Consider the following 23,322-nt stretch of genomic DNA (forward strand, 5'->3'; position numbering starts at 1 on the left):
TCACTGCTCAGCTAAGCAGGTGCCACTGGCTGGAGTGTTGAGCCAAACTGGGATTTTCGCTGTGGGGTGAAACCTGCTGACGGCCCCTCTTTATTTGCTCAGTAACCACACATACACCCACTAAATCTGTCAACGTGTGTGTGCATGTTGTCATGTTCCAGACAACAGCGTCTGTGATTAACAAGAACCATTGATGTGATCGTTTCTGATCAAACGTCTGTATTTATTGTTGGATGGTTTTGTTCTGATGCTCAGCTGATGAGACGGACCAGCAGTAGAAACCAGACATATCCCAAATGGCACGTCGGACAACTTAACACTAAACACTGAAACACGGGTACTGGTGTCTTCTTCCAAGATAAACAGTCATGTGTCCAAAGACTATTCATTTAAATCTTGACAGGAACATGCAGTAATCCACTGACCGCATTCATCCCCTACCTGAACCGCAGTCTAACAGATGAACTGTTTCCACTGCAGAGAATGGTTAATATTCATCCAACATAAATAACCCAGTCACTAGTTAGGAAAAAACCCACTCACTTTTTACCATCTCTTCTGAGCTGTCTCTGCCGTCGTAGTACAATTATGCTACTGTTTTTTCACTCAGAATGAAAGTGTCCTAGACAGTCCACCACTGCCAGCTCTACAACATGTAGCAAATATTCAATTAAAGTAAAACAAGAGCCCACAGCCAGACACAAGCAGCTCTGAGACTGTTCATTGTTGGTACAGTTGTACACTAATATTTGTACCAAATTTCACAGAACTACATCTGAAAGTCATCAAGACATTTCACTAAAAACCAAAAATGTTAAAACGTATAATGGTGCTAGAGTGAAAGTCTTGTTGTCAGAGAACAGCTCTACAATAACTGGTGCCAATCCATATAGTAGGCGTTGAGGTATTTTACTGGTCAAGTGAAAATGATGCCTGCTGATTGCACTAGAACAAAAGTCAGAGGATAACATCCTTTTGGGTGTCATGAGAGGAATGAATTGCTACCATAGAACCACAAAAATAAAACATAAAAACACGCCAATGCTAACTGGGTTAATTATTTTTTTTATTCAGCACGTCACAGCAATAACAGGATGACACCGGTGACCTGGAATGCCATTAACACTTTGTGATGCCCATGCGGCGAGGAATCATTAGAGGAACACTCAAGCAGTTCATAACTGAAAATGGGTTTAACTTTTCACACTTGGTCTGAAGGAAACGGTTCTCTACCACACTAAAGAGAGCAATAAGAGCTGTGACTGAACACAAAAAAAAAAAAAAAAAAGTGATCTAGTACATTGGATGTATGACAAACAGTAACAGTGCTTCTTTATGAATGCCAGCCAAGTGAGAAGACATGGGGCACGGTTGTAAGGAATGTAAAAGGAGAAATGATCATTGGGATGCGGAATAGAAGATGTGGACTGATGGTTCATAATGGACCAGAACCTAGAGGGGCTGCTGGTAAGGCAGGTTTTAAATGAAACTCAACTTAACACATTTAAGTATTCAGTGATGGTTTTTGTCTGAGCCATTTTTAAGAGACAGTTTTGAAAACACAAGGATACAAGAAAGGAATGTTGCAGAAGGACAGTAGAGGGTACTAAAAAGGTGCATACGGGGTAGTAATATTAACACTACAGGCTTTGACACCACCGCACTCCTATTCCCATCTCTCACCTGTGATAATAATGATAGGGTTAGTACACTACACTTGAGTCAAAGCCACAAGATGGCACTTGAGCACAGAAGTTCACAGGTCTTCACGTGGTCGTGCCAGGTAGCTGCAGGTGGAGCAGAAAGTTGAGTTGTGATGCAGCAGGGCAGCTTAGTTTGCAAAGGTCTGACGCACAGCGTCGGCAATGTGCTTGGCGCTGATGCCGAACATGTCGAGCAGCTCTTGGGGCTTTCCACTTCGGGGAACACCGCTCACTGCAAGCCGGGTCACAACAATGCCGGGCTCCTCGCCCACTGCTGACAGCACTGCTTCACCGAGACCACCTAGACAGAAGAGACAGACCAGAGGCCAACAATGCATCAGTTTTCAGCACATCCACAAAGCAGGAACCAGTTTGAAACACCAGGAAATTACATGAGATGGCCTCTTATTGGACCCTGGCAGATTTGTGGGGGGGACAAAAAAACAAAACAAAAACACACTTAAAATTTCACTACTGGTGGTCAATCTGTAGCACTTGAAGTGTTTATACAATTATGGTCTCTGGTGTACTCCGAAGAATCAAAGCCTGGCAACTCTAAAACCTCTCAGCACATAACCGGGGAACCCTGCAACAGCACACACACACACAAGCACAAAAACAGAAAACAACCCACCCTCCTTGTAGTGGTCCTCCACAGTGATGATCTTTCCCCCTGTGGCTCTGGCACTGGCAAGAATGGTAGAGGCGTCCAGGGGCTTGATGGTGAACGGGTCAATCACACGGATGTTCTTCCCTATAGGAATTCATTAGGAAATTAGTCATTTGGAAATGTTCATTGGGCCATACTAACAAACTGAGCAACTAAGGACTCCATAATTCTCCCTTGAATTACAAAAAAATAAAATGAAAAGTTGTGGATGGTGGCTACAAAATGTAGGCCTCAATATTTACATCTAGCCACTAGAGGGCAATGTGAGCTTACCTTCACTGGCCAACATATCAGCAGCAGCAAGGGCCTCATGCAGAGTAATACCAGCTCCAACCACAGTCACATGATCTTTGTCAGACTGGCGAACCACCTGGTGAAGGAGACATTTATCTATTTATCAATTTTTCTTGGTATACAAGATTAGCATGTTTATAATCATGGTAATGCTAATTTACCTTGGCTACGCCCACTTCAAACTTCTCATCTGGAGAGTAGAGGACCGCAGTTTCTGGTCTGCTGGTACGGATGAAACAGATACCCTGAGAAACAGTGAGGAGTTAAGAGTGTTACTCCCCCATCGCTGTGAAGACAACTTGCTGCACAAACTTCCACAACGTGGCCTACCAACCTTTGTGTTGGCCGCTAGCTCAATAGCTCTCTCCGCGGACACTGCTTCACTGGGGTAAAACACAGTGCATGTTGGGATAGCGCGGAACATGGCCAAGTCCTCTAGGGCCATCTGAGAAGGGCCGTCCTCACCTGAAGGCAAAGTAAGATCAGTCAGGGAATGGGGTGCACTTAATCTGCCCTTTAGGGAAAGAGTGACGCTTCAGCAGAGAGCTTACCGATGGAGACTCCGCAGTGGGACCCTACCAGGTTGACGTTTGACTGGGAGATGGCTCCCATGCGGATCTGGTCATAAGCTCTGGAGAAGAAGGCCGCAAACGTGCTGGCAAATGAAACCGTGCGGTCACGGGTGGCACAGCCAATGGCTACTCCTACCTGCAGCAGCAAGGAAAGACATCAGAAATATGGGTTAGTCTTCATGACAGCGGAGGTGACTAATCTGCTCACAAGTGACATGCAGCAGTGAGAGGCTGGGATTACTGTGCTAGAGAATGAATAGTAACAGATTAGACCAATTTGGAGCAGATTATGAGAATAGAGTTCATCCCTCTTTCATAACTTGGAGTTAATCCTGTCTGACTTTTGTAACTTAAAAATAAAAAAGGGGAAAAAAAAAAAAAAAAAGGAGGCTACAGCTTTTAAATAACCCATGAAGAAATATTACGCACCATGTTCTGTTCAGCGATGAAGCACTCAATGTAGCGTTCAGGGAAGGCCTTCTTGAAGGTCTCTGAGAAGGTGGAGTTTTTGGTGTCTCCATCCAGGGCCACCACTCTCTTGCTCGACTGGCCCAGCTTGGCCAGTGCCACACCATATGCACGCCTTGTTGCCATCTGACAGAGCAAAAAGGAAAAGAGTGTAAGTAAAGACAGTTTAACAAGGTAGATAAAGACATCTTAAAGTGCTGATATCAGTATGAGGAGAGGCAACCACCCACCAAGCAAACAAGAGACTTATGCTAAAACATGCTTCAAGTGTCCCTAAAAAGGAAAACAAAAACAAGTACCTTGTCTCCAATTTTGTATGCTGGGGGTGAAGACAGGGTGATGGGGCTGAGGTCGGCAGGTGCTGTGTCATCTTCAGGCATCTCAGGGGACAGGCTCTTATTGGGGACCTGGATCTGAGCCTGTAGGTCCTTCAGGACGTCACCCACCCTGTCCTTGGGGATGGGCTTTCCATGCCAGTTATCCAGATCCTCAATATCTACAGACAAGGTATGAAAAGCTCTCAATCAACTCACAGGACAGAAGAATAAAATAGTTCAGTAAATATAAAAATATTTCACCATGTGAAAAACCGCACTTACTTTTGAGTCCTTTGCCCTTGAATGTCTTCGCAACAATGCAAGTGGGTTTGCCCTTGACCTGCTTAGCCTGCCAGAAAGCTTTGCACAGCTCCTCCACATCATGTCCATCCACAACGTATGTGTTCCACCTACACAAGACATGGCTCGATTTTAACAGCATGTCACACAGTACAACAAATATTAACCCAAAACATGGGACGTATTAACTTGCTAACATATCAGGCATCAAACTTATTAACTGTGTGATGGGAGCAGCAGTAGAAGGGTCAATAGGCTTCAGGAGGATAGAGAAAAAGAAAACAGAAAGCATGTGAAAAAGATGCCTGAGAGATGGCCAAATGAAACTTCAACCCAAGAAGTTTGACAGTAAGATAAGACAATACTAAACCCCATAGAAACAGCTTTTGAAATAATAGGTCGACCTTGATTAGATACAAATACAATAAAAAAAAAGGGGTTACCATAAGATCAAAGTGTTTACTAGGATATTAGACAAAAGTGGAGCAATGGAAAGTCAACGTTTTGTACTGACCCAAAGCCTTCACAGCGCTTGCGGTAGGTCTCCATGTCATGCTTCAGGGGTGCCGCCTCACTCTGACCGAGCCGATTGACATCCATGATAGCCACCAAGTTGTCCAGCTGGTAGTAGGAGGCAAAGGCCATGGCCTCCCACACTGAGCCCTCTGAACATTCTCCATCACCCATCATGCAGTATACACGGTAGCTACAACACAATGTAGAAAGGGGGGGAAAAAATGGGGAATATTAGTGTTGTTGCTCTAAACAATGAGGCACGCAATGGTTGAGGTGGACTACTCAAAAAGGAAAAAAAGGTTGGATCATAAGACGAGAATCCTTATACTTACAATACAGGATACTTTACTGGAAGCAATGATTCATTATGTCTTTAAACTTATATTAGAGTTGGAAATTAACAGTTGCATCCTGTTGCCTTCAAAAACAAAGATTCAAAGAGATTTTAATTTGTAAAGTTTATACCCCTTTAGTGCCCCTATACATATGACTATGTGAGGTATAAACTACCTTAAATTCCTGGGGGACTCCTTAGAATCAACAGAATTATTGGCAATGAATATTCAATATTCCATGAATCATTCAGTAATACTTCCACTATCTTGACTAGTACTCTGTTGCAGCAATGCAAACACCTTTTGACCTCACTCCCTGGCTGAAGCCTGCAGTAATTTAAATCAATTACAACTACACTTCTCCCGATTTAGCCATCAGACACATTACGGTGCATCAGGCTCTACATTAAAAAGAAAGTAGCTCTCTGCCAACAGGTCAAGACATTACACAATTATTAAACACTGATTTGAACAGAGACCCCTGCCTTCAAAAAGGACGTTCTTCAGACTAATGACGAAGACAGAAACTGTACAAAAATGTTCCAGATTATATACCAGTTTTAAAAAGCGATAATGAATCCACACAGTTTTTGTAAACATACCTGGATTTGTCAAAGTGTTTGCCAGTGTAGGCCATCCCACAGGCAGCACCGAGACCCTGACCCAGAGATCCTGTAGCCACATCAACAAATTCCAGTTTCTGGTGGATAGGACAAAGGGCGAAAAAAAATGAACAAATATACATTCTACATTTAAAAAGTGACATGTACATCATATTCTGTCTGTTCTCCAGGGAAGCAGCAACACCAGAAAGGATCTCTGGATTTTTGACTTACTGGTGTGGGGTGGCCCTCCAGCTCACAGTCAATCTTGCGCAGGTTGAGCAGATCAGACTCCTTCACAAAACCTGCCTCTGCCCAGGCGGCATACAGGATAGGTGCAGCATGGCCCTAGAGACAGGCGGGAGAAAATCTTTATAGACAACGACATTACCAAATCTCAAGTGCCCAGACAAACTAAAGACTATCTACACATCTCATAAACAAAGAAATGCCGACCTTTGAGAGCACAAAGCGGTCGTTACACTGGTTGCGAGGGTCATCTGCTTTATAACGCATGGTGTTGAAGAAGAGCACGGACATGAGCTCTGCAGCGCTGCAGCATGATGTGGGGTGACTGAGGAGAGAAAAAAAAATGAAATAAGAACTTAAGTCACAGTAGAGACGCCATTATTTAAAAAATAAAATACATTCACACACCGTGCACATACATGCATGTGTTTGTACATTCAGGAATCCTTGCACTTTGTTTTAGTTTGAAAATAAAACCACTGAAGTATCAGTCATTCCAGGAGAACCATTCCAAGGGATAAATTTGTCCTATCTTTTGGGATTAGGAATATCACGAATCAGTAGATTGTTAATCTGCAACATGACCACATCAGTTATGTTACCACACTTCAGAAAACCTAAAAAACAAAACTAAAAACAATAAGCAAACTTGTGAAACTGTTAGTTGCTGCATAGTGGTCCAAGTATTGTAATAGACATGTTTAGAAATCCCACGTTACTCAACAGCATCTCAGCTTCCCTATGTGGGTTAAGTTACAAATGGCATCATTTAAAACCATGCTAGAAACACAGTTATCTTATTCAAACATACATCATGGTCACTGTTATTTAAAAACAAAAAAAAAAAAACCTAGTGCCTTGTTTACCCATTATCCTTTTGCTGAGCGATAACCTGCTGAGAAATAAACTGTAGTAAATTCATGAAAACCATAACAATGCAATCAGATGCTCAAGTGTAATGTTCCATAACCATCAAATAATGAGGAACAACGTGTGTTGAGAGTAGGGTGTCAAAACTCAAAGACACCCTTTGTTAAGGGGAGGCGGTAGTATCAGAACATCAGATGCCGGATAGCCATGGGCATTCAGGACAGAACCCATCCACTTCCTTGTCAGTTGACACAAGGAAGTGACAAATGGGGTTTGAAAACAAACCTTTATTTTGGGAGGTTGCAACTTGCCTCACGGCTGAGATTACATAAAACCGGATTTTCTGGAAGGATGCATTTCAAATACAATGAAAGTTTGTTTGTAACTATGTGGACAGTCTAAATGTAAAATTCTAGCCAGGTGATTGACAGATAACACAACGTAAAATGTTGTAGCATTTCAGTTCGTATTTAACAAACATGCTTATTTATTTTTGTTCTGGTTCAGATTCTGGACGTCCCCCCCAAAAAAGGTATATTATATTTATATTATATTATAGTTATATAGATATTTTGCATGAATTGTTTTCTTTGACAAGCTAAAAAAAAAAACAGTTAAAACCTTGTAGTCCACAGCAGTCCTCCCTGCTGCACAGATAAGACTGATGGTGCATGTGACAGAAGCATACAAAACGCATTTCAAATTAAAAACCTTTCTGATTCTTGCTGTGTAAACTTCGGTTTTAAGTTATGTACACATGTATTGACCTAATCGTAACCCTGACAGTAGGAAGACAAGGAAGGGGGGGAATGGCAGCAAGAATAATCTCTAGATCACATAAACTATAACCTGTCGAGGAGGAAACTGTGTAAACCATTTCCCGCTTGGACATTGCGTCAAGATACAGGTGACATTTCCTCCAGTGAGGAGGAAGACGGCAGGTTGCTTCTGGCAGTTATGATGAAACAATGCCACAGGTGGCGCTTTTGATGGCTCTCTCACTTGACACAGATTTTTTTTCTCCTTCCAGAGATCATCTCTCAACCGGTGTACATTGTGTACATTTTAAGATGCAGCTGCAACTTTAAAATCGGCGCGTCAAACCGACCACGAGATTCATCTTCTGGCGTGATCATGTGATTTCTTCTTGTTAGCTAGCAAAAGCAGCTCGTTGCTAATTAAGTTTCATTAAGCGACTACACCAATCAGAGCTATTATACAGAATGAATTACCAGCTAGCTTCCACTGACTTTAGCGACCAACTAACGTTACATACAGGCGCTGCAGTTTGTTTTAACTTATGTCAACGTCTTAAACACACACACACACACACACACACACACACACACACACACACACACACACACTGTTAGCTTATGCTAATCTGAGGAACTGTACACTCGACTCACAAAGCAACTTCTAACGTTTATGTAACGGTTGCTCGGCATTAGCTTAACGTCCACACCGCGTGAACACAATCTGCAGCACGTGCAACCGGGCCCCGCAGGTAAAAACGTGCGTGTGCTACAGTGAGGTTACAACCTGTGCCACATTTTCGTCCTATGGAGCCGACTTATAGTTAATAGTTCCGTCTAACATAACTTTGAATGACTTACCCAGAGTTAGAGGCGCACGTCGCCTTGATGGAGTGAATCCTGAGCTTGTTAGCGATGTCTTTCAGCCCCTGCAGGGTCTTCTCGTCGGGCTTGTGGTAGCTAGTCATGGTTTCTGGGTTATTTAGTGAGAATAACGACCGCTTCAATGGTTAATTTTGGTTATTTCAGTCACACAAGTCGTTTCCAGGTGTCGTAAGTTCAATGCTGCGCCACGCCGCTGCTAGCTGCCCGGTGAAAGTACAACCGAGGAGGAGGAGGAAGGACAGAGGATGGGGACTTATGTCTCTTCACAGCCACTCCCACCCAAGTTAATCCAATCATTTGCAGGGACATTATGGAGTTAAGTTGCGCAGGAGATGTTGCTTTCACAAATCCTGTTCAGCTCATGAAAGATAAAAATCTTATCATTGTAAATGATCAAATCTCTAATACATTGACATATGCAATACAATGTATAGAAATGTAGTTTTATGGCTCTGTTATGAATTTAATACAACGACAGAAATTGCATTCAGCACTTTTAACAATAGTGAGTAAGACTAAGAATAAAATGTTCAACCTAGTCAGTGAAATGGGTAGTTGACTTCCTGGTTGTGGCAACATTATAATGGTGAGGTGGAAATGGTTTTGACAACTTCAAACTATGTCTGACTACTAATGATCAGAATTAATTATACTATATGATATAATGTGCATAACTGGCCCTTAGGTGGACACCATAAGGTAACTGCACTGTTTCCCCACACACATACAGCTCATGTCACTGTCCCTTTAAAGCTACAGCTGGATGGCTGCCAATAGGGAAATGCCGCCTGCCGATTTTGCCCTCTCATTCTTACTCAGGGAAACACAGGACAGTTTGGCCAGAAACACAAGGTTCAATACTCCCTCATTTCTTATTCCTTAGTCACTGACACACTGTTTTGTAACGCCAGCTAATCACCTGCATTTGTACATGCCAACAGACGAATCAGAAATAACATTTTCATTTCATTTTATTGTTGACAAAAATAGATAATTGGTTTAAGAACATGACTTATGTACAAATGTATGTATGACACAAAGTGCATCCTACAAGTGAGGTGTATCTCTATCAACATATACATTACGTTTCATTAAACCAATCACAGTCACCCACCTATACACACCAGGCCTGTATTTTCAAGGAAGTAAAACACTTCCTCATTTGTTCCATCATTATAGATCTTAGGGCTCAGATATTTCCTCCTCTCTAAGTTCCTGAAATGAAATACATGACATTAGGACAAAGGAGCAGCTTTTGTCTGACCATGCCACACAGAGAATTAAGATGTTCCTCATCTTTACCTTGATTCTCTCCTGGGCCTCAACCCTCTCCTCAGGGGAGATGGGATCTTTTTCAAGTCGCTCCAGTTGTGGCAGGAGAATCAGTACACTCAGCCGGTAGTCTGTCGTTTCCACCAGAGGATTCTCAGAAAGCACCAAAGCTCGCAGCGTTTTTGACAAAAACCGGAGGCATTGCAGGGCATTCTCATCTAGGATGGCATTGCCTCTAAGACGGAGACATAAGTGTGTTCAGTGTTTTACTGAATTAAATGATGGGAACCACCACTGCGGCTCTCATCTCTCCTTTTGTGATTCAACTGTGTACCTGAGGTTGAGATATTGGAGACACTTCATGTTGGGGCTGAGGCCATCCAGAGAGTCTAGCTGGTTTTCTCGAAGGTGAAGGGTGGTGAGGCGCTCTAACTTCTCTAAACCCTCCAGACGTTTGATTGCATTTTGGGCCTGAATGGAGGGCAAGAATAGTTACAGGAGGCCTGATCTCTGGGTCATTTCATGGGTATTAAAGGACCAGTGTGTAGGATTTAGTGGCATGTAGCGGTGAGGTTGGAGGTTGCAACAAACTGATTACAGCTTGCTTGTCAAGTGTGTAGGTGGCCGTAAAACTTGTGCAACATGTGAAAGGCCCTCTTCAAGTGTTTGGTTTGTCTGTTGTGGGCTTCTGTAGAAACAAGGTGGTTCAACATGCTGGACTCTTTAGAAGAGGGCCCACGAAATGAAAAAAACACTTTTAATTATAATTAAACACTAATAAAACATACCTATGCATATTATATTCCACTACTGCCAATGGATCCTCCTAAATGTTACACACTGAACCTTTAATAATGGCATTAATGGATCAGCCTCTACCAAATCATGGTACTTTTATTACCAAATATAATTGCCGTAGGTTTGGAAGGTTGATGCCATCAGTGGTGTCCAACTGGTTTCCTCTCAGCTCTAGAGTTACCAGGTTGGCAAAACAGCCGCTCTGAAGATTAACTCTCTGAATACCGTTACCTGCCAGAGAGGTTTAAAACATCCTGTCAAGGCCTTATTCCAAATAATACATTAGGAACCAGATATTTGATTTTATGTCTTGTTATCACTTCTCTAAATTCAAATACCAGTGGTAGTTCCTCATTTGCCTGACATCACTTAAGGAAACTCCAGAGTAGCTTAATACATTATCAGTCATTCACATGGTATCATAAAAACCACTTATCCTGACATAAAACCAGCAGACCAACCTGTAAGATTCAGACTCTCCAAGGAAGGACCGACCAGCCCATCCAGGTCTGTTAGCCGGTTCACTGCCATACTCAACCACTGCAAGTAGGGTAACTGAGAGAAAGGTTGCCCTTTGAAGTATGCCACAGCATTATTGTCAACCTACAGAAGACAAGTTTCATTCAAGATTTACCACCAGTTAGTGTGAATGATATTGACAGCCCCAGAGATGTCCTTTTCTAAATGAGTAAATACGAGAGCTCCTTGCCTTCAGCCAGAGCAGCTGGGTCAGAGATGCCAGAGGAGAAAGATCAGTGAGGTGGTTGTTGGATAAATCCAGAAAACGTATGTGAATGAAACTGCTGATTGCAGCGATGTCATTCAGTCCTCTGAGGAGTAAAAGTGATGACAAAGGGTAAATTAGTATAAAATCAAAGACATAGCCACAATTAAAGGAGCATAAGCTGAACTTCAAGTTACAGAGCAAAGGCTGACAATTTGCTTTGAGTATATTTTTTGCCCCCTTACTTGTCTTTTAGGTCCAGTTTGACAAATGCATGTCCAAGTCCATTTCCTGTTCGGCACAGTAGTGAGAGTCCCTGACCTATGGTTTCTTGGGTCAAATGGCAAACCTGGACCTGTGAGATGGAACATATCAAAGGATTATTTTAGTCTGAATTATTGGTAGTATTAACTCAAAGGAGATTACTACAGGACCTCACCAATGTTTCTGTACGGGACCCAGCCCAAACAGTAGCCACCCGTGGAACTTTTTTGCCATAAAAGTGGAGCCTCACATGTAGAACATACTGTGAATTACTTACAAATTATGCTAACTCTAAACTTAAATGCCCATAATCTGAAGTTTTTTTTATTGTTTGTGGGTTTTTGGGAGCAAAATGCAGCTGTCAGGGGCAAAACAGTGGTTCGGTTTTAGGATTAGATAATGCAATCCCCCTTCCAGACACCCCATTTTTTCCTTAAATGTCATACTCCCAACTAACATATAATGCATTTTGTGACAATTTTTGAGACCTGAAGACTTCTGGGACCTTAAAGCCAAAGGAGGAGTGCGAGGGAATCAAGACTTGACCAAATCATGACCTTACTTATGATTAAGATAGGTCAGTGGTTTTCAAATTGGGGTCCATGGGGTGCAAAGCAAAAGAGAATCATTTATTTTCACTATAAGGACAAAATGTATGACTATTTTGGTCATGGGTTTAATACACTTTATGTCATGAATCATCTTAAAGGAAAAATCCTTTCTAATGGGGGACCCTGGAACAAAAAGTGGTTTAATTTGTGTCAGTTCATTGATGTGAAAGAGTTTAAAAAACCACTGTGGTAGGTAATGGGTTGAGACCAGGGATTTTAATGGGAAAGGGAGTGACTTTAATCACTCCACCTGTATAAACCTGTCCCCTGTGGTAATAGGCTGCACTACTGTAAAACAAGTGGGGCGAACACAGCTACTGCCATCGTGGTCGATATTTATTCAGAAGTAGTCTCCCACGTAATCTAAGTTATACCTTCTCGTCCTCTCCGACTCCCTGGTGGGCTTCTTCCTCTCCCTCTACATCCGACAAGACCACGTCTTCATCCATCTCGGACATCCTGGTCGGTTTGGCCAGTAGCGGTACGTTAGCTGTTAGCTGTTTGTTAGCGGGTTAAACTAATAATGGTTAACTGACTAGCGTTAGGTGAGCTAGTTAGGCTAGTAACGTTACTAACGTTAGTTACTTTAGGACGGTTGCCAGGCCTGCCGAGTTGCAGTAGCTAGCTAAGCTGTTCAGCTGAGTTAAGCTTCGTAACTTTACATTACAACCAGTATAAAGACCAACCAACATTAACTCACCACGTAAACTAAAGCAGTAACGTTAGCTAGTGTTTACTCTTTGATAAAGCTGACTGCAGTTTGTGTCTGACGATCCCCACGAGCAAACCGCGTTTGTGGTTGTTGTCATGGAAACTCATCAGCAGCAGGACAACTTGCAGGACAATCAAATGCGCTTTGTAAGAGCTGTACAATGTCTGCAGGTCAAGATGTTGCATTACACACCTCGCAGCAAGAGTTACATTATATTCCTCTTTTTTTTAACCACCGTTTTGCAAAAACACAGCTTTGGAAATTTCAAGTTAAATGTTGAAATATTAGCTACAGTTTACCGGCTTGCCCATACAAGACATCAGTCGTAGAGATTGCAGAAAATGTGTTATTCTGAATTAATTTACATGAGCTTGATGAAACAGTCACATTATTGAACACATACAGAAATAAAAAATAACTTTCTCCAGACATAACTATGTATTACATTGTGAATTCATACCTGCAATATGACAAACGGAGTCACTTTTCATCTACACACTAGTATTAGTGTGGCTCTGTACAGTTCATGAGGGCACAGTCTCTATTTAAAATGTATACACAGTTCATGCCCAGATCAGTCATTCACTGAATGACATGGCATATAGCATTAAATTAAAAAAACTCTATGGTGCATAGACATTAATATTAGAAAATCCCATTTGCTGCCATAAAGACCTATAACTGATCTTTCATTTTCCTACAGCAAATGTTTCCCAACCACATAAAGCTTGTTTATCACTCACACACACACGCTCTAAAGCAAGTGAAAACTCAAAACTGCATCATTCAGGAATAAAGCAAAAAAAGTGCATTCTGTGCAATATCCTGACATCCACTGCTACAGGATCAGTTCATATGAGTGTATTACCACTGTTGAGGTAATTGTAATGTCAAACCAAAATTAAGAGATTTATCTTTAGATATCTACACAATGTTAATGGTGAAGTGTTGCGTGCTAGGCTTCGTCATTGTCCTTTCTGGGTCAGGATGTTGAGACTTCAGGGTGACTTGATCACTCCACTTGCATATTGCGCAATAGAAGCCCCTTTTTCACTCCTCCCTGCAACATCCTGGCACCAAGACTAGTGCCTGTGATCCCATCACTAAAGAGACAAAAAGAGAATAAAACAATGTTGAAAATAAAGAAAATCACCATAAATAGCTCTCTATACAACCCTGATTTAAACAGTACATGAGGAACAATGCATGGTAGTATCCAATATTTTATAAATGAGCACTTCGGCACACCAAACACCGTCAACATGTAGAGTCTTGTTTGTTTGTTACTTTACTGTTGCTTACATTGGGTTAAACCTCCTCTTCTTAGGATCAGGAGTTTCAGGTCCATCAGAAAGTCTCTGCAACCAAAACAATGAAATCAATATTAACTGCATTCAATAACAAAATACCCAACTCCTACAGTCCAACTCTGAGGCTTGACCAACCTCTTTTCCTGCAGCTTCCTGCTGGACTCTTCTTTGTTCCAAGTTTTGCTGAGGGTAGACAGGTTTAGACATGATTACAAGAGGAATGAAATAAGGCTGCAACTGTGTCATTTATAGACACCTTTTAGATAACATATAGTAAAGAATGCATGAGACAATAAAAAAAATAAAAATACAGCCAGGAGTGAACACGTATTCCATATCCTTTATACAATGTAATACTATATTCAAAACGTTTTTATAACTACCTTATGTAGCTCAGAGAGCTGTTGGTGCCTGATGAGGGCCTCCTTGCTGGGGAACTGCCTCCTACACAGCAGACAGGCCAGTTTAACCCAGTCTGTCATTCTCCCTTCCCTCTCATCTCTCTCGCCTCCTTCTTCTTCGCTGTCAGTTTCTCCACTGTAGGCTGGGACCAGGCCCAACTGCTGAGGTGGGGAACGCTATAGAAAAAATATCAAAGATCGAGGAGTAAAAAGACACATAAATAATGATAGTATGCTTGAAAACATGCTTGTAACATCCTCTCTAAAAAGAAATCAGACAAACACAGATACATAACAAGCAGATCACTGTGACCAGGCCCTTACCTCTGCACTTTGTCGGATCTGGTCAAGAAACATCTGAGGCCGTTCAGACAGTGCCCCCTGCAGGACAGAAAAGCAAAATCAGTGGGATCACCAGGTCACTTAACAAGACCTCATCTTGCACTAGACAAGTGGTTATAGGTGCTTAAGTAAGAGTCCTCTGGTTGATGGACACCCCCCTCCCCAGCCACTATGATACCCTGCTGCCCTGAAGGTGCACAAGTGTTTATAGCTGAGCATGTGTGTCTGTGTAAGGGTCATGCACCTTTTTCTCCAGAACAGCATAGCCTGCGTCAGCACTAGCAGATTCTCGGCGGTCATCTAGGCGACTGTGGCCAGGTGCCCTAGTGTATCCAGGTGGCAGCACTGTGGAGCCGACAGCAGGGGAGGAGGAGACAGAACGCATGTTCTCCTTCTGTCTATTGAGACTCTTCGCCCAGCGCTCCATATCTTTGGCAATCTATTAATGTAAACCCCAAGAGATTCAAGTTAGGCATTTAAATTGACTGAACACAGGAAGATTTACAATTTTGAAATGTTGTTTTCCCAAGGGTGGCACAATATAAACAACACATGTACAACATAATGCATTAGCCCTTCAATAAATACTACCTTGGTGAAGTTTACATTTAAAATGTTTTGCTGAGAATGTGTAAGAGGTGTTAAATAACTACAGTAAATTTGGCCATACTATATTAATACTGAACGGAACTGTAGAATGTGTGTACAGGGGTGTTGAATCATACATACTGAAAGAGTTGGTCAAATGTCAGTACTTGAACTTGTATCTAGCATGTAGAGTACCTGTTGAGCAGTTTTATTCTTGGGTTTGTCTTTTTTCTCCTTGCTGCCAGGGGAAGCAAACAGTGAGTCTGAAGGGGCTGCACTCATGGGAGCACCTTCTGCGTTTGACTGGTCAGTAGCAGCAGGAATGTAGGTTTGCTTCTCTCCATCCCAGTACATGTACTGCTGAGTGTGAGGGTTGTAGTAGTACTGCAAAGAGGAGTGGCACACAAAACTAGAGTGAAATGCTGAATAAGAGAACACAAGGAAAAAGGAATTTCAAAAACTGTAGGCTTTATTATTTAGGTCACAGTACACTCTTTACCTGGGAGTTGGGGTCATAGTAGAGTCCTGTGAGTGGGTCGTAATAGTAGCCAGAGCTTTCGTCATAATGGTATGTGGACACATCTGGCACAGCTACAGTCATAGACAAAGGACATTTACCTCAAGTTTAGTGTCGCATTTAAATATTTAACTAACCATCAAAGATTAGACTGACCATTAATCAGCAGAATCATGATTCATACACATTCAAATGAGGACAGAATTAACACTTAGCAGTGACAGGTTTGTTAAGTTTGTAAGAGTGGCCTGACTAACACGTCTGTCAGAAAGCATCTATTTGCAGCTATTAGTGAAGATGTTAATTCAATGCTTTTTTAAAGTAAATTCTTATTTCTTAAAGTTGTTTTTGCCCTCCCCATTTGGGGTTGAATGCCACACTAGATACACAAAGCCTTACGGTATTGCTGAAGCTCGTGTTCAGTGCCCGGGGTAGCAGGTTGGCTGGGAGCAGCTGGTTGTGGTTTTCCCACTATCTCAACCTGTGGAGAGACAGAACTCTTAAAAACAAGAAAGTAATGGCATAAAACAATGCGAGAATACAAGGGTCAAAGAAGAAAATTAAACAGTAATATTGTACCTGTGTGACTGATGTGGTGGTAGCTGTGGTAATGAGAGCTGTCTGTGTATGAGTGAGAGGTTGCTGCACAACTGCTGATCCAGATGTCACTGCCTCAGATAAAAGGGCAGCTGCACGGGGGCAAGCACACAAACGGGTGGCTTGAGTTCTACTGCAGTTCAAGTTCATACAGCAATATAGATCATATGGGTAATATGTTCTGTATACTGGCATATGTGACACCAACCTGAGGCTGCTCCTCCTGCGTATGCCCCCATCAGGACTGCCCCTGCACCAGGCAAAGCGGAAACCCTGGCATCAACCTGGGTTTTGAAAGTCGTGCCGTCTAGCCCAGAGTATTCATTTCCTTCCTGACCGTAAGTTACTGCTGCCCCCTGCTGATACACTGCTGAATCTGTACTCTGGCCTCCACCTGATCCATTCTGAGTGGTCTGGGAATGAAAAGACTTTTAAAACTGAGGCAAAAACACAGTACAAGTACAATCATAAAAAGATGAGTTGCACCCTCGTGTTTTCTTTGCTGTACTGAGTAGTCATTCAGACATGTTACCTGCGTGACAGCCCATTGTGCAGCAGCTATAGCTGTGCTGGCTACTGTAGCAGCACTCACTCTGCTGCCATCCGTCAGGAACACATCACTAGCATGGAAAAGAGGTACAGAGAAGGTTTAAGTGGGTTTCTGGTGACATTTATTTGTGATGCTAGAATGTAACAGTCACTATTTTTAAGCTACTAATTTGTTTTAGGTATTCCAAAGCTGATTCATTTTATTCACATAACCAATATGAGTTTCAATGTGACATTTTGATTGCTGATTCGGACCTACAATATTATTATTGGTGCGATAGCAATGATGTACAGTACTCTTGTGTTTTCTTTGTGGCCAAGTTTGGGTGTGGGAGTGTTTACCGTTTGGAGCCTTTGGCAAACTCCACCACAATAGTTTTCCCGTCAATAGAGAGAGCTGGCTGGAGCGCCTGCAAGATCTGGAGCAGTTGAGATGCCTCCTGTTGATAAAACATACAGAGACCTGTGAGTTAGTGTGGGTGCATTTGTGTTTAATTGCCTATGTGTGTATGTTTTGCTATTTTAAATTGGAATACAGTTTTAGTTAAATATTGGTGAATCACAATTCTTAAAAACATCTGTCTGCACTTATGCATGTGTGTGTTGGTCTCATCATGTTTCTCACCACTATGGTAGAGAGCTGTAGAAAGGCAAAACCCCTGTTGAGATGTGTGTGCTTGTCCTTGATTAGGCGAACATTCGAAGGGGAGAGAGTGGCAAATGGTGCCAAAGCAGATAAAATGGCTTCCAATGAAGTATGCGGACCAAGATTTCTTAGTATCAGAGCTGGTGGAGGAGAGGATGAGAGAATAGTATAATTAACAATTCAGGTACCAGGTAATACAACCCCTTCTGGGTTTGCAAGCTATAGCTAGGTAACCAAAAACTGTTTAAAAACATGATTTAAGTGTATTTTTCATTATCTATAATAAGCAATACTTTCCAAAAGTATACGTAATTCAAACCCATACATAACAATTAAAAACAAAAAAAAGAAAGGTTATGTAAAAAGTAGGTCTGTCCTAACAGAAGAAGAGATTGCCATGGTGGGAAAAATGTGAAGAAATGGACTTACTATCATTGGCAACATCTGCCTGCTGTGTGGCCTGTCCTGGGTTGACAGTAGGGCCAGAAGAGTGGTAGGGTGCTGGCAAGGGCAATAAGCCCTGGGCTCCCTCTTTTTGAAGACCAATGGGCAAATCCCTCTGCAACTGGGGCAACTTTAGCTCAGCCTCTGGGGAAAGACAACATGTCACTTTCTTATTTATTTATAGGGCGATAGAGAACTTGTGTTATTGTAAAAGGGAGAATAGTTGTGATATTTACAGTAGATGGGTTAAACTTTACCTGATTTAGGCACACTGCATTTGAAGCACTTCTCTCTCCGTTTAAAGTTTTGCACACCACACTGTTGAAATGTTACATGACCTAATGTTAAAAGAATGTGCTACTACAGTGACTGATATACATGCATACACAACGCACATACAAATTTAGATTTTCAATGTAAGCATGCCACATAAAGCAAAACACACACACACACACACACACACACACACAACCTTGTTGCAGAGCCAGTCCTCATTGGCACGCGGTTTTGGGTCGCTGTAGTGCATCGACACTCTTTGTCCCAGAATCAGCAGCACACCCTGAAAGAAAAAGAAAGACAGGGAGGGGGAACAAAGAATGATTATCAGCAATAATTAGGCCACACATGCCAGAGAAAGGCCTCATCTCACAAGAGATGAGAGAGAATGAAAGGGACGAGAGGGAGAGGGAGAGGGGGACAGAGAGAAAGAGAGTAGAACTGAGGCTGAAAGAAAGAGGACACCAGAGAATTGCAACCTTCAGCTTTAGGAAATTGGGACGGACTGTGATGGTGTATGTGTAGTGTGTGGGTGTTCATTTTTAAAGGACACAATGTGTTTTGTTCAATTGTGTCATCCCTCCCCCCTTAAGGGGAAACCTTTTCACAGTTTTCCACACATCCCATCCCATCCCATCCCACTGTCACCACCTTCGCCCCCCAAATAGACAATAGCTCCATCCTAAAGATATAATAATGGTAGATGACCCAGATATGAAAGGTTCAAAAAACAAGAAAATGAAGTACTATAGTTGCTCTGATTCAACATACAATAGACCATGTGAGAAATTATATTCACACTGTCATACTATCCCAGAGGTGGTACTGTAGACTTAGGAGAGAGAGTGAGAGCATGTCACTGGAGAAAGAGGAGTCCTCTATAAAAAAAGAGGAGCTTGTTTTGGACAAATGATGAGCAAATGTGAGTGGGAGGGTCCAGTTATGAAAACTATGTCGTTGGGCCCCAGACAGACAGACATCAGCATGAAGTAACATGAATTTGCCTGTTTGTGGAATTCTGTATAAGTAGAAAGAAAAGATTAAATTTCCTTCGAAGTATAAAAACTTACCTACCTACCTCGGGGACAAAAAATATTTCTCCACTCTGTATGTCTATACCATACTGGAATGCATTGTGTGCGACAGGGCATGATGTGACTGTACATTTGTCCTGATATTAACCCATATGTCCCATTGTATGTGTATATACATATATGTGTGTATGTGTGTCTGTGTAGGGGAGAGTGACCTGGTTGGTCTCCATCCAGCGGGTGGCCTCCTGTATGACATTAAACTCGACGAAGGCGAATCCTCGGCTCTGACCTGGACACCGCCCAGCGCCATGGTAACCGAACAACAACAACAACAACAACATAACAACAACGCAGTGAGGGGTTAGTGCTTCATGTCCAGAGGAGAGAGAGAGACCCTGTATCAGCACTAATGAAATAAATCATTGCTTCCTCTCTCCCTTGGATATAACACACTTGAAGTGGAGAGCCACTGTCAAATTCTCTGCAAGGGTGGGAGGATGCAATGTCAAGTATCTCAACAGGGTCAAGGAAAGAGCGAGAGAGAGGGAGAATCCTACCCACTCATCAGTTTGAGTCTGAGCTCTTTGACTTTGAATGATGAAGCACCCAGGCAGAACACACACACACACACACACACACACACACCACACACACACACACACACACACACACACACACACACACACACACACACACACACACACACACACACACACACACACACACACACATCCCTGCTACTCTGAAAGTCAGAGTGCAGTCTGAACTATGTAGCACTGTGGTGGAATGCCTCATCTTAAACAACACTCCATATCCTGTCCATGCATTACTGTAACTGATTGGCAAAACATTATATAACATATTTAAAAAAACTTTTTTTAAACAACACTGTGCATTATATCACAAGGAGTGTAATCACAAAAGCATTTAAACATTTCAAACTGAGAGTGACTTGTCCTAAAAACAGAGAAACAATGATGAGAAAGACAGAGCAGTGCGGGGGACTGTAAGTGTGCCTGAGTCAGATAGGCACACCTTACAGACAACCAGTGAGTTAGCAAAGGGGTAGGGGGCAGTGAGACAATGGCCTTAATGGGAACCCTTAAGAAAAAGACGAGCTTTTCTGACTGGTTTGGATGATGCTTGAGAGGTAGCTGCACTGCACACTTATATCCCAACACTCACACATTCAAATATAGCTACAGTGACAAACACAAACACATTCTGCTTCCCGCTGCTAATTTCTCAGCTGACACTGTTAGTTTGTGAGCATTGTTCATCTACTCAGACACATGTCACTTCAAGATGGATGAGGCAGAATCATGAAAGGATAAAAGACATAAACAGAGCCAAGGTGAAAAGGAAAAATAAAAGCCATGGAGTGAAGATCTATGCATGAATTCTTGTCTAATGAGAAAATATGGATAGCTCTCCATTAAAGCATGCATGGATGTTTTGCTGTAGGCACTAGTGAGAATTCAGACACCAGCAGACCAAAGAATCAAAGCAGGAATCTAAGCAAAAGCCTGTGTGAGTATATAAATATGTGTTCTTTGCATCAGCTATCTATCCCGCTGTCAGAGAATGGAGAAAGACAGTGACAGGAAAAGAGAAGAAAAGGGAGGACGCTTATTAATAAGAGAGAGAAGAATGAGCAGCAGGGAAAGTCACCTGAAAGAGCCATGAAAATGAAAGGGCTGGTAATGGATGAGTGTGACACAAAGAGCGAAAGGGAGTAAAGAGTAAAGAACAGAAAACAAATTTTGGGCAATGGACAAGTTCTCACCTGAAGATTTGTTCCTCATGAGGCGAACCTCTCTCGGCTGGATTCCCTGCTCCTGAAGTTGTGCTCGGATCTATGAAAATGGAGGCGTTATTGCCATTTAAGCCTTCCAACAACAAGACCCATGCATCATCAGACCGCTGTAGAGACAAACTTGTCCGGGAGACATACACTTACCTCATTGGCTGTGGCATTGGGTGGCAGCATGCGAAGCATTATGATGTTGCTCGGCCTCTGGTTCTGGTCTAGATCTGCACGGTAGTCCTGGTCCCTCTGATCCAACTCCTCAAGGGACAGGTCTGGACCAGTGCTCCCGCAGCTATGCTCCTCTGCCGCCATTTGAAAAGCCTGCATAGAACAGTCACAAATTAGCAACAACAAAATAAAATTGTAGCAGCTATATAAAGATGTACTTGTTATGGCTTACCCTCCTCTTCATCGCGCCACGAGAGAACCGGTCTTCCTCTCTCTGTCTCACCGTATTGTATTCCATCTGTTCAGAATGTGCGCCATCACGACCCCAGTTGCCATCCCTACTCCCTGAATGAGGGGCACTGTTATCAGGAAAGCCCCTTCCAGCTTTCCCCCGACCCCTTTCCTGCAGGCCAGTCCGTAACGGCTCAAACTCCCGCCGGGATCCTTCCTCCTCTCTCTGGAGCATGGGGAGGGCTAGATCAGGCTGTGACTGAGAGCAAGGGGGCCACAGGAGCCCTTTCCCCTCACGCCCCATGTCCCCTCGCCCATCTCCCCTCTGGTGAAACCCTGGTCGGTCTTGGAGATGACCTGGTGAGAAGTCACGGACACCAAGTGGTTGCTCGTCACGGCCGTAGGGTCTGTCCCCCTCTGCTCTGACATCATATCCTGTTCCTGCCTCCTCATCCTCTTGGCCATAGCCTCGGTAGTCCATGTCCCGAAAGTTGTGATCATTGTGGGTGTTGCCATAGCGACCTGTGCGATCACCTCGCCCACCCCTGCTCACCATGAAAGTCAATGTTAGGGACTTGTGTTGACACATGGCACATCTTTATGGGGGGAGGGGGGAGGTGTAACATTAAAGTTTAACTCACCTCCGCTCATAGTCCATGCTGATCCACTGACTCTGCTCCTGGTCTCTGTTGTTTTACTATGTGGTTACAGCATTAGATACCCTGTAAGCACATCAGCACTTTACTCTTTTTGCAGTGTACACATACCTTGTCTTTAAGAAACAGAGGCAAACTACTTTTCGGTGGGGGTGGGGGGGGGAACCCAGAGGCAGGCTGCATTGTCTTAGTTTTGTCACCAGGTTAGCAGCATTTCTGAATACTGCAGACTTCTCCAACTTTGCATGATATCCCCTTTATCACTGCTTTACAAACTACTCACCAAAAGCTAGAGATAAACAGAGGCACGGCCCTGCATCACTAATAAACATGTGCGTACGCGGTGCACATGCTCATCCTTGCAAATCCAAAAAGGAGTATTCAACAATGACGTGTGGCGGTCATCTCGGTTAGCGGGCAAGCTAACTATTTTAGCCTGAGGTTGGCTAGCTAGTGCAGGCAGAGAGACGCTGCCTCCGCACGGCTGTCAAAACACAACAACTACAGTTGTATGTGAAATAAGACAAACACTTACCAGTGCCACATGTAACCAAAAAGTAGTTCTTTAAATGTCACGTTGAAGCCTAGCTGAGAAGGGTGTTTTATTTTTCAGTGGAACCAAGTGTAAAATGGCCACAGTAAGACAACATTTCAGAGTGGGCGGGACCAATACCTGACTCTGGTCTGTGATTGGTGCTTGGAGTGCGAACACGTAAATGTCGACGATGATTGGTCCAGACAAACGGCCAACCCGAAACTAGTGGCCCATCAACTGGGAGGACATGTGAGGCATTTTACTTGATGCGTTTATGTCATCTTATCAAATATAAAAATCA

At 42.8% G+C, this 23,322-nt stretch overlaps 3 protein-coding genes across 3 annotated transcripts; all 3 read right to left on the reverse strand.

Moving 5' to 3' along the window:
- Window positions 1-1,045: 1,045 nt before the first annotated feature.
- On the reverse strand, window positions 1,046-8,771 carry tktb (transketolase b). Its single transcript, XM_051426219.1, has 14 exons — window positions 8,513-8,771; window positions 6,234-6,351; window positions 6,012-6,125; window positions 5,778-5,875; window positions 4,839-5,030; window positions 4,307-4,434; window positions 4,007-4,203; window positions 3,669-3,833; window positions 3,219-3,375; window positions 3,002-3,132; window positions 2,829-2,912; window positions 2,647-2,743; window positions 2,338-2,457; window positions 1,046-2,004 (listed from the first exon to the last, which is right to left on the reverse strand). Exons 1-14 carry the CDS (start codon window positions 8,617-8,619, stop codon window positions 1,832-1,834), a joined length of 1,881 nt encoding a protein of 626 aa, XP_051282179.1. The 5' UTR covers window positions 8,620-8,771; the 3' UTR covers window positions 1,046-1,831.
- A 718-nt stretch (window positions 8,772-9,489) lies between these two features.
- lrrc23 (leucine rich repeat containing 23) lies at window positions 9,490-12,727 on the reverse strand. Its single transcript, XM_051426264.1, has 8 exons — window positions 12,580-12,727; window positions 11,576-11,685; window positions 11,316-11,436; window positions 11,068-11,209; window positions 10,710-10,837; window positions 10,143-10,279; window positions 9,839-10,043; window positions 9,490-9,751 (listed from the first exon to the last, which is right to left on the reverse strand). Exons 1-8 carry the CDS (start codon window positions 12,661-12,663, stop codon window positions 9,719-9,721), a joined length of 960 nt encoding a protein of 319 aa, XP_051282224.1. The 5' UTR covers window positions 12,664-12,727; the 3' UTR covers window positions 9,490-9,718.
- Window positions 12,728-13,245: 518 nt separating this feature from the next.
- rbm10 (RNA binding motif protein 10) lies at window positions 13,246-23,246 on the reverse strand. Its single transcript, XM_051426203.1, has 23 exons — window positions 23,022-23,246; window positions 22,472-22,552; window positions 21,832-22,375; window positions 21,582-21,752; window positions 21,408-21,477; window positions 19,837-19,910; window positions 18,784-18,870; window positions 18,569-18,629; window positions 18,297-18,455; window positions 17,847-18,007; window positions 17,564-17,661; window positions 17,205-17,292; window positions 16,881-17,085; window positions 16,655-16,764; window positions 16,475-16,556; window positions 16,058-16,149; window positions 15,754-15,942; window positions 15,215-15,409; window positions 14,953-15,009; window positions 14,611-14,805; window positions 14,363-14,410; window positions 14,220-14,275; window positions 13,246-14,020 (listed from the first exon to the last, which is right to left on the reverse strand). Exons 2-23 carry the CDS (start codon window positions 22,486-22,488, stop codon window positions 13,930-13,932), a joined length of 2,850 nt encoding a protein of 949 aa, XP_051282163.1. The 5' UTR covers window positions 22,489-22,552; window positions 23,022-23,246; the 3' UTR covers window positions 13,246-13,929.
- Between the last annotated feature and the right edge of the window lie 76 nt (window positions 23,247-23,322).

This window comes from Dicentrarchus labrax, unplaced genomic scaffold (assembly GCF_905237075.1).
Source record: "Dicentrarchus labrax unplaced genomic scaffold, dlabrax2021, whole genome shotgun sequence".
NCBI lineage: Eukaryota > Metazoa > Chordata > Actinopteri > Moronidae > Dicentrarchus > Dicentrarchus labrax.